We start from the raw sequence: 13,937 nt of genomic DNA, 5'->3' as shown, positions 1-13,937 counted from the left end.
TCAATCTTTCTATTACACTCTGATTTTTACCAATTTCTTCAAAACTCTACTTGTTATCTCTTACTAGTTTTGTGATTCATACCCTTCAAGCCATTTATTATTCTAGTTTCTTTCCTCTTTAATGTAATCAATGAAAAGTACATATTTTATTTGTAAAAACATCTATGGAGAAAATATTATTTTATTTAATATAATGAATATTTTAGCCCATTGTATCTTGAGTAGATACTTTTCAGTTGCTCTAAAATATTCTTTAAATTTTGAAAAAATAGGAGTAGATGTGGATTAATATATAATATATCCTTATGATCAAAACAAAAGCACAGAAAATGTCAAGAATTAAAGCAGAATAAATATTTTGAAAGAAAATGTTGACCGTTGAATATTAACTCTTAAACTGTTCCCATTATTTCATCCTTATCTTCAAATCTAATATATGTGGTTTGAAAAAACTGCAAGAATTTCACCTTAAATAGACTCTTTGAAGCTATATTCTTTATGGAAAGGTTGTGTTTACATTTTAATATTTACCTCTGGTTATAGGACATTTTGTAAGACTTTTTATTACAATCTGTTGAGTTGATAATAAACAGGGCAATATACAAAATTTTCAATGCGATTCACGAAACCGTCTGAGATTTAGCCATTGATTAATGCTGCCATATTTATCAAAGTCAACTAATTTCAGTTAGCCCTGTTGCTTATATTGATACTTTTTACTACGAAATGAAAGGAAGGGTAGCAGAAATAATAAAAACCCCTTTGCACCAAATACTAAGGATCCTCTTGAAGTTTAGGATATCAGGTATGAGTATTACAAAAATAAAGAAAGAGGAAAGACATGATTTGCCTGTGTTGGAAGTGAGGTCTTTAATATTTAATTCTCAAGTTTCAGATTTGTTAGGAAATGGTTTCTTTACCCATTAATAACAGAGTTTTGCACACAACATCCAGAACTTATTTTTCAGCCTCTAATAAAGCACTAGAATTGTGTTTTCCACCCTCTAAGGATTGAGTATATTTCTTTGCCCAGTGTCTAGGCCAGTATCAACCCTTCTAAAATTAGCAATGTATTCTTCAGAGCCAAATGCAACTATATCCAAACCCATGCTCAGATGATTTTTGTGCTATGAAATATTCCACAGAATTTGCTTTGTCTATAAGACTTTTAACATCCAACATTTAACACCAGTCAGTGTCTTTGCTCACTCTTTTTCTTCTGTGTGCACTGTACAATGAAAAAGAAAAGGAGACACATTTAGTTTTCATCTGATTTCCGACAGTGTGAAGTAGTAAATCAAATGAGGCTGTTGTATTTAATGATTTAATAAAATAAAACACTTGAAGGATTCTGCCCCTCTTACCCCACCTTTGTACAACTGAAATGTGCTTAAAATACTCTGCATTAGCATTTATCCTTATTTTTAGTTTATTTACTACTCTCTCATATATTATATTTCAAAGAGAGATTTTGGAATCTCCCTCCCTCCTCTTTTCCCAGTACTCCTTTCTGGACCTCCACTCCCCTTCTCCCCCACTCCTCTTCTATTTATCCTCAGAAAAGGGCATGGACATGATACAAACATGACATCATAAAGTTGGAGTAAGACTAGGTACCTCCCTATGTATTCAGGTTGGATGAGGCATTGAGACACATTATTAAAGCAGATATAAACTTAAAATTCTAAAACTTATTCTTACATTGTATTAGTGTAAAGGAGTTCTTTGAAGGAGACATAATGATTAATTAGAATGATGCACATAGTGCAAGGGGAGAAGTGCAAAAACAGAGTAGGAGTCAGACTCACCACCGAAAGAAACTGATGAATGACCAAACTAAAGCACACGGAAGGAGAACAGCACTCAGGGAGACCCTTGGAAGTCGAGAGATCAAACAAGGCATGACAGTTATTAAATGAATACGCAGACAGAACCTGTAATGCCATGTTTTACACAAGTGACATATGCTAATTTAATCACTTGTCCACAATCAAACAGCATCAAGATAAGGAAGTGGAAAGCCTCTCAGTAAGAATTCTAAAAACAGTACAAGCAAAAGCCTTTGTAGAAAATGCAAGAAAGCCAGCAATGGAAAGATATTCAAGCAGGTAGGCTGATGAACTGTGCTAAATCCTTTCAGAGGAAGCAGTTAAAGACAGGCTGCCTGAGCTCAAAATCAATGGGGATCCCTTCAGAAAGAACTCATTGCAGTAATGGGAGACAGATCCAGCTTCACCTAGGAGGTGAAAAGGAATCCTGGGAGTCTGCAGGAAGCATTCCTTGAATATGGTCTCCAGCAAAGCCATAGGGGATGTACTTCCCTCACATGAAAGTGTCCTGAGATGGAGTGAGGATTATTTTGGTTCACTATAGGCTTCAACTGAGCAGCTTTGTAAGCTCAAGAGGACAATCCAGATATCCAAGGCATAAAACATAAATTCAACAAGAGATGAAAAAGCAGCCAGCTGTAGTCAGGAGAGCTAGCTGAGGTCATGACATGAATTTTAACCTATAAGAGAAAAGGATATTTATTTTCTTGTGAAATAAGAGAGAATGGAGGAGTATGGGGAAGATCCAATAAAAATATTCAGGGAGAGCCTGAGAGAGCTTGCATTTAATACCTGGGGGACTCTGAGTTGTGTGCATTGCATGAACTCCTAGATAATTAAAAGGAATCCAGCTTTTAAAAAATCATTTGAAAATAGGACAGATGGACATGTACATACAAACAAATAGTTTCTGTATCAAGTTGAAAATCTATAGCTTGGACTTTAGCAACCAGTTTGTTCATCTCACTATTTTTACGGGTATTCGCTGGGTCTTTGTATCTAAGTTGGAAGAAGTATATTACAAATTTACTCTGGCACATTACAAGAAAGAAAGAACTGTCTTATTCAAAATGAGGGCACACAACCAGTACGTCTCAGAGGTGGCAGAATATTGTAGATGAGATAGGAGGATGAAGAAAAAAAATCTCTCCCCAGGAGAGAGTATTAATATGAGATTACAGATTAACTCAGGAACCTTAACTACCAAGAGAAGATAAAAATTATTATTAAATAACAATGTGAGCAAGCATTAGCCTTGTTAGTAGTTTATTGAGTTCTGGACACTGTCCTCTTTGCTCTAACATTTCAGGTTTTCTTCACCTATGTATACAATTTGGAGTATTTAGAGTTACTGGACTATATTGATGGCTTTGGTTGGTGGTATCAGAAAAACCTTGCAAAGTAAACAGTTTCAGCTAATTCAATACCAATCCAGACTTCATTTTCTAGGCCCTGAACACTGAGAGTGCACATCCTTGAATACCTTGCTCATTTCTGATATTATAAAACAATCAACATAGAATGAGCATGCTAAACATGAGCAATGTTCATGGTCACTTAATATTATAAGTAGAACTATTTAAACAAACTAATAAATAATCCAAATATAAATTAAATCCACCTGAAAGCTTCTCTATTCAGAAAAAATAAAATGAATTTTAAGAATTGTTATGCTGTTGTTTTCTACTATTCTAATGTAAGTGTAAATAACTGGGTTTATCATTATATACAGTTTATACTGTATTCTTACACAATTATAGGAATGATGACCAACTATAAGATGAAATTTAATACACATACTTAAAATGCATTAGTATTTTGACAAGAAGAAGCTAATTAGATGACCTCTGAACTGATCACTAAAAATGCATCACTTAAGCTTCTCAAGCAATTGTTTGCATTATGATACATTATTTGCCCAAATTTTTTGTGAGTAATTGTATGAAATGTACCCTGTATTTCTATAATATCTGTGTAGTTATTATCATACGGTTCCCAAGGCCCAGTTAGGTGAAATTATATCCACTTCATAATTACCATCTGTTTAACTTTGTTAGGGTTCCACATTGCATCTCAGAAGGACAATGATACTATACGTGATTAGAACCCAACAAGAGTAGATGAAATAAAATAGCTTTGTAGCCACCAAGCTGAACTGCCTCAGCCAACGTACAATCTATTTCCTGAGCATAAAACTTTGAGAACACTAGGGAAATAGTTATGCAAGATGGTTAATGTTCATCTACAGCATTATTAGGCAGTTCAACAAACAACTCTATTTAATTAGAATACATTAGTGCCATTTTTAACAGAGGTTTAGATAAATTCTATAAAACAATGAATTTTGTTGGTTCTTAAAAATCTCACAAAATAAACTTGTACATTACGATTCTAAATTACTTGTTCATTACTTCTCTTCTTCAGCACAGCACTAGAATGAGCAGGATGCTCTCCACAGTACCACTTGGTACCCATCTCATGTCCGTGTGACCCAGTTTATGATGGATAGTAACCAAGCATGAGAATTATCTCTGAAAAATACCAGATAGCTAGGTGTAATGGCCCATGTCTGTTATCTGAACACTAGGAGACCGGATTGTGAATTCCGGGTCTTCCTGAGTGACAAACTGCAAACATGCCTCAAATTAACTAAATATTAAAAGAAATAACTGATTTTTGTTAATGTGAAGTAGAGGCTGGAGCTACTATGCTCCGGTAACATTGAAACTTCATTGCCACTATAGTTCTATTTGGAATAGGCAAATTTTGTCTTAGTATATTTGTTTCCCATTCCCAAAAACAAAGATACAGTTTATACATGAACCAGTGTCTTTATTAAGAAACTAAAATCAATTAAACTTTTAGAAACTGTTAGGTTTTTTCTATAATAAAATTTTTTAAAAGTATTATATAATCAGATAAAACAAAAATAACACATGAAAATTAGACAAAACAAAGAAATAGAAGGAAAAGTACCCAATAAGAGGCAGAAGAAACAGAGACTCATTTGTTTAAAACTCAGGAATCCATTAAAACACTTAGCTAGAAGTCATATTATATAGTCAGAAGACTTGGGTAATAACAAAGAATAAAAAAATATATAAGTAAAATAAAATAAAAATAAGATTAAGAAAGAGAGAAAGGAAGAATACAGAGAGAGAGAAAGGAAGGAAGGAAGGAAGGAAGGAAGGAAGGAAGGAAGGAAGGAAGGAAGGAAGGAAGGAGGAGGAAAGCCCTGATATGGTATTGTGAGACAAGGAACCTCCAAAGATGCCATGGAGTTCTTTTGTTGTTTGTCTGTCTACTGCTGGACATGAACTTCCTCAGTGAGACTCCATTGTAGGAAACTAAGTTTTCACTTGTAAAGAGTTATAAATTGGAAATTGACTGTGGGTTAGGGAAGGAGTATAGTTCCATTTCTCCTTTCAGCTCTAGGGCCACTCTGGTGCAGACACATACAATCCCTGTGCATGCAGCCTCAATCTCTCTGCGTTCATAAAAAGTTTGATCCTGTTGACTTAGAAGGCTTTGCATTCTTGGGGTCCTCCACCCTCTTGGCCTCTTGTACATTTGTCTCTCCTTCCATGGGGTTCCCTGAAGGCTAGAGGAGGAATTTGATGGAGACTTACACTTAGGGCTTAGAGTTCTAACTTCTCTCACTCTCTGCATAATGTCTCACTGTGGTCCTTTGTATTTTTCCCCACATGCTGCAGGAGGAAGCTTCTGTGATGGTGGCTGAGCAAGGCACTGATCTATGAGTAGAGGAGGTTGTCGTTAGTAGTTATTTTATTGTGGTCTTTTATTCCCCCTAGAACAGTAATATTTGGTTTTACCCTAGGTCCTTGGGCTACCTAGTCTCTGGTCTTGGTCACCCTAGCATTGTAGGGTAAGACTTCTATCTCCTGGAGTAGGCTTTAACTAAATTGGATATTGGCTAGTCAGTTCCACAAATTTTGTGCTACTGTTGCCCTGGAAAAACTTGTAGGCTGGACATCATTGTTGATCCAAGGGTCTGTGTCAGGGTTGGGGTTTACATTTCTCCTTTGATAGCATGCAGAGTACTTTTCTGTACCAAAAACACTAGAAAATAGGGGTAAAGGCTTCTTGTAGGCATGAGCTTATATTCTCCATTTTTGTTAGTGCTATACTCAGCAGTGAGACCTTACTAGCAGTTGGTGGGGAGCAACCAGTAGTCTTGGCAACTGCATGGGATGTTTGGTGTTCTCATATGATCCCCTTGTGACTCAATTATATGTTACCCAATCCTGGTATTGGAAGCTTTACTTGGAGACATAAGATGGCTAATAGGGGATCTGTATTCTTCATTATTTGGCGATTTAGTTAGATCATGTTTCTCTCTCTCTCTCTCTCTCTCTCTCTCTCTCTCTCTCTCTCTCTCTCTCTCTCTTTAGGAAGTTTTACTCTTCTAGGTTTCCATTGATGCTACCCCTCAAATGGCTCTTAACTTTGCTCTCCTTAACTATTTTCATCCCCCTAAACATTCCTTGACCTCTTCCTCCTCACTTCTTTGTCCCTAAGTATTCTCCTTATTCCAGCAAAATTGTCCTTCCCTAGTTTCTTACTCTATTCCTAACCTCTGTGGTTCTACAGATTGTAGCTTGCTTTTTTTTATTGACCTAATAGTATCCACAGATAAATAAACACATAATGCGTTTGTTTTCTGGGTCTGGCTTCCCTCTAGTTCCATCTGACCCAAGTGTCAATTTTACAGTCTTCTTTTCACAGATGAATGACACTCCATTCTTTTAACCCATTCTTCTGTTGGGGACTTTTAGGTTGTTTCCAATTTCTGGATGATCTGGATAGAGCATCAATAAATTTGGCGGAGCAAGTGTTTCTGTGGTACAATGAAGCTTCCCTTGGGTGTATGTTTAAGAGTGCATATACAGAGGGAGGAGGTCCCCCTCAGTCACAGTCATAGGGGAGGAGAATAAGGGGAAAATTGGAGGGAGGGAGGAATGGGAGGATACAAGGAATGGGATAACAATTTAGATATAATATGAATAAATTAATAAATTATATTAAAAAAGAGTGCTATGCCTGGTTCTTAGGGTAGATTGGTTTCAACCTTCCTGAGGAACCACCACACTGCCTTCCATAGTGCTGTACTAGATTGCTCTCCCATTAGCATGGATGACTATTCCTCTTACTCCACATCCTCTCCAGCATGAGCTGTCATTTGCTTTATTTATCTATGTCATTCTGAAAGGTGTTAGATAAAATCACGAAAAAGCTTTGATTTACATTTCCTTGATGACTAAAAAAGTGGAATATTTCTTTTAGTGTTTCCTCACTATTTTTTCCTTCTATTTAGAATTCTGTTTAGCTCCCTGTCCCCTTTTCCAGTTGGGTTATCTATTTTCTTTATCTAGCTTATTTAGTTCTTTATGTAATTTGGAAATTAACACTTTATAAGATATGGAGTTGGAAAAAATCTTTTCTAATTCTGTAGACTGCCGCTTTGTCTGAATAATGGTATGATTTGCTGTGTAGAAGCTTTTCAGTTTTGAAGTGAATTTATTATTGATTGCTGATCTCAGTTCCTGTGTTAATGCTGCTCTGTTTTATGAGTCTTTCTGTACCAGTGAGTCAAGTCTATTACCCAATATATATTCCAAGAGACTTAGTGTGTCTGGTTTTATGTTGAGGTATTTGGCCCATTTGGAATAGAATTTTCTGGAAGATAGTAAAGATGGACATACTTTGATACTTCTACGTGCAGACATCCAGTTTGCCTGCCGTCATTTGTTAAAGATGCTGTCTTTTTTTCCCCACTGTGTGTTTCTAGACTCTTTATTAAATATCACATGTCTATAGGTGTCAGTCTTCAATTTGCTTCCACTGATGAACTTTTCTCTTTTTGGGCACCAAATACCATGCTGTCTTTTATAACTATACTTCTGATTTACTGCCTTGAATCAGGGGCGGTGACACCTCCATCAGAGCATATATTATTCAGGATTGCTGTAGTTTTCGGGCCATTTTTATTATATTAATAACACTGATCCGTGAACATAAGAGATCTTTCTATCTTTTGATATCTTCTATTTCTTCTTCTTGAGTGTCTTAAGGTTTTATCATACAAGTTTTCAACTTGCTTGGTTAAAATTACTTCGATATATTTTATATTATTTGAGGCAATTGTGAAAGGTGTTTCCTTGATTTCTTTCTCAGTCCTTTTTACCAGTTGTCCATGGGAAGGTGACTGAGTTTTGTGAATTAATTTCATATCCAGCTACTTTGTTGAAAATGTTTATCACCTTTAGAAGATTCTTGTGGGATTTTTAAGGACTCTCTCTCTCTCTCTCTCTCTCTCTCTCTCTCTCTCTCTCTCTCTCTCTCTCCCCTCTCTCTCTCTCTCTCTCTCACACACACACACACACACTATCATATCATCTTCAAATAAAGACACTTTGACTTCTTGATTTCTTCACTTACAATTTGTATCACCTTGATCTCATTCACCTGTTCAATTGCTGTAGCAACAACTTCAAGTACTATATTAAATAAGTATATAGAGAGTGGGCAGTGTTTCTGATTTTAATGGAATTGCATTAACTTTCTCTCCCTGTAAGTTGATGCTGTCTTGGGCTTGCTGTAAACTACCTTTATGATGTTGAGGTGTGTCCGTTTTAACCCTTATTTCTCCAGGACCTTTATCATGAAGGGGTGTTGTGTTTGGTCAAAGGCATCTAATGAGATGATCATGTGATTTTAATCTTTTAATCTTAAATTTGTTTATATGGTGGATTATATTTTTGATTCATATATGTTGAACCATCTCTCATTTCTGGGATGGATCCTATTTGATCATAGAGATGATATTGATGTGCTTTGTATTCAGTTTGCTAGTATTTTATTGACAATGTTTTCATCTATGATCATAAGAAAATTTCATCTATAATTCTGCCTCTGTTCTGTCTTCATGTGGTTTGGGGTTCAGGTATCAGAGTAACTATGTCCTCCAAAAGCAAATCATATGATGTTTCTTCTTTTTCTATTTTGTGAAATAATATTAGGAATGTTGGTGCTCATGCTTCTTTTAGTGTCTGGTAGAATTAAGTACTAAAATTATTTTCCTCTAGCTTTTTTGGTGGGAAGGCTTTTATTTTTATTTTTTTAATTTTTTTTGGGGGGGGAAGGCTTTTAATGGATGCCTTAATTTCACTGAGTGTTATAGATCTGATTAAATTGTTTATCTTATTTTGATTTAACTGTGACAAATATTATATATAAAAATTAGGCTTTTTTGATTTTATAATCTGGTTGAGTAGAGGTTTTTAAATTATGTCCTTATTAGTCTCAAGATTTCCTTGGTGTCTGTTGTTATGCCTTCCTTTTCCTCTCCAATTTTATTGACTTGGATCTTCTTTCTTTGCCTTTTAATTAATTTGGTAAGAGTTTGACAATCTTGTTGACTTTTTTCAAAAAACAAGCTATTTGTTCCTTGTATTGGCTTTTTCTTTCTAGTTTATTGAGTTCAGCTCTGACAGTGATTGTTTAATCTGCCTACTTCTTTTGGTGTATAATTTCTTCTCTTTTTGTGTTGTTCTGAGCATATAGGTGTGTTATTGAGTTGCTATTATGAATCTTTTCAGTTTTTTTTGAAGTAGATACTTGGTGTTCTGAACTTGCCTTCACTATGTCCCACAAGTTTGGGTATGTTGTGTATTCATTTTCATTCAATTCAAGAAAGGCTTTCAATATTCTCTCAATTTCAATATTGTTCAAGTTTCATTCAGTACAGAGTGGTTCAGTTTCCATGAGCTTGTAAGGTTTCTGAGCATTGCAATGTCCTCTTGTTGGATTTTTCTTTTGGTGTAGCATCTTTCCCTCTCTTTTCTGATTAGTTTTGGTTTGAATCCTATTTTGTCAAATATTAAAATGGCTACACTAGCCTTTTTTTTTTTTTTTTTTTTTTTTTTTTTAAGCTCATTTGTTTGGAATATCTTTTTCCATTCTTTTACCATGAGATGAAGTTTATGCTTGATGGTAAGATGGTTTTTGTTGTTGTTGTTGTTGTTGTTGTTGTTGTCTGTTTGTTTGTTTTTGGTGGAGCAGATACATGGATCGACTTTTACAGGCATCTGTTAGTTTATGTCTTTTTATTTGGAAATTGAGACCACTGATGTTGAGAGTTATCAATGAACAGTGATGTTGACTCATGTTAATTTGTTGTTGTTATGGTTGTGTGGTGGTAATAGCGGTGTGTGTGTGTGTGTGTGTGTGTGTGTGTGTGTGTGTATGTTTCACATGCTTGGATTTTATTGTTTATTCCTTGTGTTTCCCTGTATGTGGTTAACCTCTAAATGTATGTAGATAGATATTGTTTAAATCTTTTTTTAATATGCAATGTCTTAATTTCTTACCTATTATGATGACAAATTGATGGGTATAGTTGAGCTGGCATTGGAGGTTTCATAATCTGTAGAACATCTGCACATGTCCATCTGCCTTTTAAACTCTCCATCGAGATGTTTTACATTATTCTAATAAGTCTGTCTTTATAAGTTACCTTGTCTTTTTCCTTTGTTGCTGCTCATATTATTGTTTTTCTGTATGTTTAGTCTTTTATTTTTTGTAATGAGGCAGCATTCTTTTTTCACCCAATCTATTTGGTGTTCTGTATGATTCTTGTACCTTGATAAGTGTTGAAAATATTTTTCTGTGCCTTTCATCTGGGTTTCTTTTCTTTCTCTTTTCCTATTATTCTGAGATTTGCTGTTTCAAATTATTTCAGTTTTCTTGGGTAATTTTCATAAGATGCTTTTAGATTTAACATTTTTTGATGTATGTGTTCATGTCTTGTAGTGTGTCTTAATGTCTGAGATTCTGTCTTTCATCACTTGTATTCTGTTATTGAGGCTTGCCTCTAAGGTTCCCTTTTGAGTTCCTACATTACCAGATTTCCCTCAATTTAGGTTTTATTTATTGATTCTTTTTCCAGTTTCAGGTATGGAACTATTTTATTAACTTTCTTCTAATCTTTCTGTAGTCTTACAAATTTATTTAAAAAGTTATTTTTTGAGCCTACTGTGCTAGGGTTACTGGGTTCTCCTAGAAGCATATTTTTCTGGTTGTATTTTTATGCTAGAGTAGAGTTATCTTGGTTTGGGAATATTGTTATTGTAATTGTTGATATCTGTTCTTGTCTTTTTTGGGTGGTATTTTGTTTCTTGGTTTTTGTTTTGTTTTGTTTTGTTCCTTCTCTGGTTATTAGAAGAGTGTGAAATCTGTGTGTTGCCTGGTAGAAAATTCTTTTGAGCTCCTGCTATATGTGGTCACTGGGCTTTACCCATAAAGTCTATCTCTAGGTATTAGCAGCCTATGCTTACTAATGAGAATGAGCTTAGGAGGAAAGAAATCAGGATGTTCCTAAAGGATCTGCTAGATCTGGACACGGAGGGAAAGGTTGAAGGGAAGCTAAAGCAGATGGTCTACTCCAAAATTCGTGGAATTAGGCTTGGGGATTGGATTTGGAGGAGCTGAAAAAGAGGCGAAGATCTTCTGTTAGCTTAAGTAATTCTACAGCTAGAGAGGCTTCTGGTTCCCAGGGAGTGCCAGCTGGATTTGGGGCTGAAATAAAGTCATGAGTGAAGGGAGATTAGTGAGGAGGAAAAAAACCTTTGTGATCCCTTGCGAATGGGTGGAAAGAGTGAGGAGAGGTACTGGCAGGTAATCTGCTGCAGAGCTAAGGATAAAACTCGGGGATTGGATTAAGAGGACAGGAAGGATGGGTGACTATCTGCAAGTAACCTGCATGTTTCCCTGGTCAGATTTGATATTTTATTTCTTATAGAGAATTTGTGAGTATGGGAACAAAATACAAGGTTATCTGTTCGCCTAAAAGTGTAGAATCTATGTAAAAATCCTTCTAAATCCCTGAATAGTATATAAGATGCATGTTTAATCTCTAGATTTAAACAAATAATTTATATTTTAAATTAGCTAATCAATAATAAGTAATGATATAAATCTACTTACCTACTTTGCTTAAAATACTTTTGTAAATAACATTAGATGCTTTCTACAAACACTGTCATAGTGGATTGTACTTTTGTGTTGAGATACATTTTTTTCATAAAAAAGGTGCATTCTCAGTTTCCTGGAGTTCATATTAAAGTGATTTGTAATTCTCTGGCCAAAATCACAACTGGTGTATCTGAGATGAGGTGATCACTTTAAGGACCATGTAAAAGGCAGGACCTTCTCTTTGCTCTGCCTTGGGGATTGTAGAAACCACAGATTTAGCTGGGCAGTGTTCCTTCTGTGTTTCTGTTTTATCACCTATAATAAACCAAAGTAAAATAATGGAGTTTTGCAAAATGTGTGAAATATAAATGCAATTTAAAATTTTTAAATGCTTTCACACCTTGACATTGTGTTTACAGCTTGAATTTTTGAGGAATATTTTATTATGTAAGATGTCAAAAACTATTTGGTGTAGTGTCACTGAACTCCACATATTGTTATCAAAACATTCTTTTCTTTTTGTTTTGTTTTCAACTAGGACCCCTACTATGGCTGGTGGCCTATTTTCTATTGACAGAAACTACTTTGAAGAGATAGGAACTTACGATGCAGGAATGGATATCTGGGGTGGAGAGAATCTTGAGATGTCTTTTAGGGTAATTGCATTTTTCTTTATTTTTAAGCTGTGAACATACTATGCGGTAGCATGTACCTACCACAACCAATAATGTATTGTCAGTTTTTTCTAAGTGATTCAATTTAGTGATCATTTGGTTAATATATATGTAATGAAAACTATCATTAGAGTCCTATTGCATGAAAACTGTACTGTTAAATTTGGAATTTTACATTCTCCAAAGCATTTTACTTTTAGTCAAAATATATTAGGGTTTTCACTTGTTGAAGTGGAGTGGCTTCATTTTCTGATTGAAGCATTTCACCCACAAACCAGCCTTGTGTCTTTTAGTTGATACTTGGAAGTGTTTATGTGACCTGAATTGCAAGTGCTGCATGAGTTATTCTTAAGGAAGCTTCAGGTTGACTGTGGTCAAAAACTTATGATAATCCTGACAGAAGCATGACTGGTTTTGCAACTATAGATGTGAGTGTTTGCAAATTTATTTGAAAAATAAAAATTCACTTAATAAGAGAATTTCCACATACATAATAACTGAGAACTAATTTATAACAAAAATAATTTAATATTTTATTGGCAAAATTGGAAATACAGGCCCCTGATTTGTCTTTATTCTAAGAAGTAGAAAAGATGTTTCAAATACTTTACCTTTAACCACACATATTATTTTAAAATGAATTATTTTAAAGACTAGTTATTCTTTCATGAATTTTAATTTAAAAACTTAAACATTGTTATAATTGTTATTTATTTTTATTTTATAAAACCAGTTGTAAAATTAATTGAGTCTGTACACACTTATGTAACTAGTTGAAAATTAGATTTGAACTTCAAATTGTAAGTTTGTTTTCCAGTAATACAGATATGTGTGATGTTCTGTACGAAATTGTTAAAACTTGGGAGACTAGTAATATGGCTCAATGGTTAAAAGCAGTTGCCATTTTTGTAGATTCTATAAGAAGGTCCTGGTTTAGTTGCCAGTTCTCACATAGTGTTTCACTGTGGTCCATAACTTTAGTTCCTGAGCTCTGTCACCCTCTTGTGACCTGTAAACGCACCAGGCACACTTGGTGCACATACATACATAAATATAAAATCAACTAAAAATAAAAAAAATCTAAAAAGATTTTTTAAAGTTGGTCATTAAATTATTGGGTTATGTTACATTTTTTTCTCATGTAGAATTTAGTTTGTTTGTGATATTCTGGGATGTTTTCAAAGCAATAGAACAGCCTTTTTGTGTTACATATGTCTCTAAGCCAGATGACTATAATGACCATAAATAGATTTATTATTTCTACATGTATTTATACTATGTGTAACTTGTCAACAAAAAAAGATTGGAACTATATTCTTGCTATCAAGTCTACGTAAATTTTCGAAGAAATTTTGAATCCATTTGGAGACTTAATCTTGTTAACATGAAACCTAAAAATGACAGAAATAGGAAATAACCTCCCAAAAATATTTTTAAAAAA

The 13,937-nt window shown here is 34.6% G+C and overlaps 1 protein-coding gene across 2 annotated transcripts in view; it reads left to right on the top strand.

Moving 5' to 3' along the window:
• Positions 1–13,937, top strand: part of Galnt13 (polypeptide N-acetylgalactosaminyltransferase 13) — a 447,668-nt gene that overhangs the window by 248,474 nt on the left and 185,257 nt on the right. For both annotated transcript variants that reach the window (XM_051166208.1, XM_051166210.1), the window contains exon 6: positions 12,361–12,478. In XM_051166208.1, the coding sequence (XP_051022165.1) occupies positions 12,361–12,478 (118 nt within the window). The remainder of the gene's footprint in view (positions 1–12,360; positions 12,479–13,937) is intronic.

This window comes from Acomys russatus, chromosome 24 (genome assembly GCF_903995435.1).
Source record: "Acomys russatus chromosome 24, mAcoRus1.1, whole genome shotgun sequence".
NCBI lineage: Eukaryota > Metazoa > Chordata > Mammalia > Rodentia > Muridae > Acomys > Acomys russatus.
The sequence above is the reverse complement of the archived record's forward strand: the minus strand, read 5'-3'. Positions and strand labels throughout refer to the sequence as shown.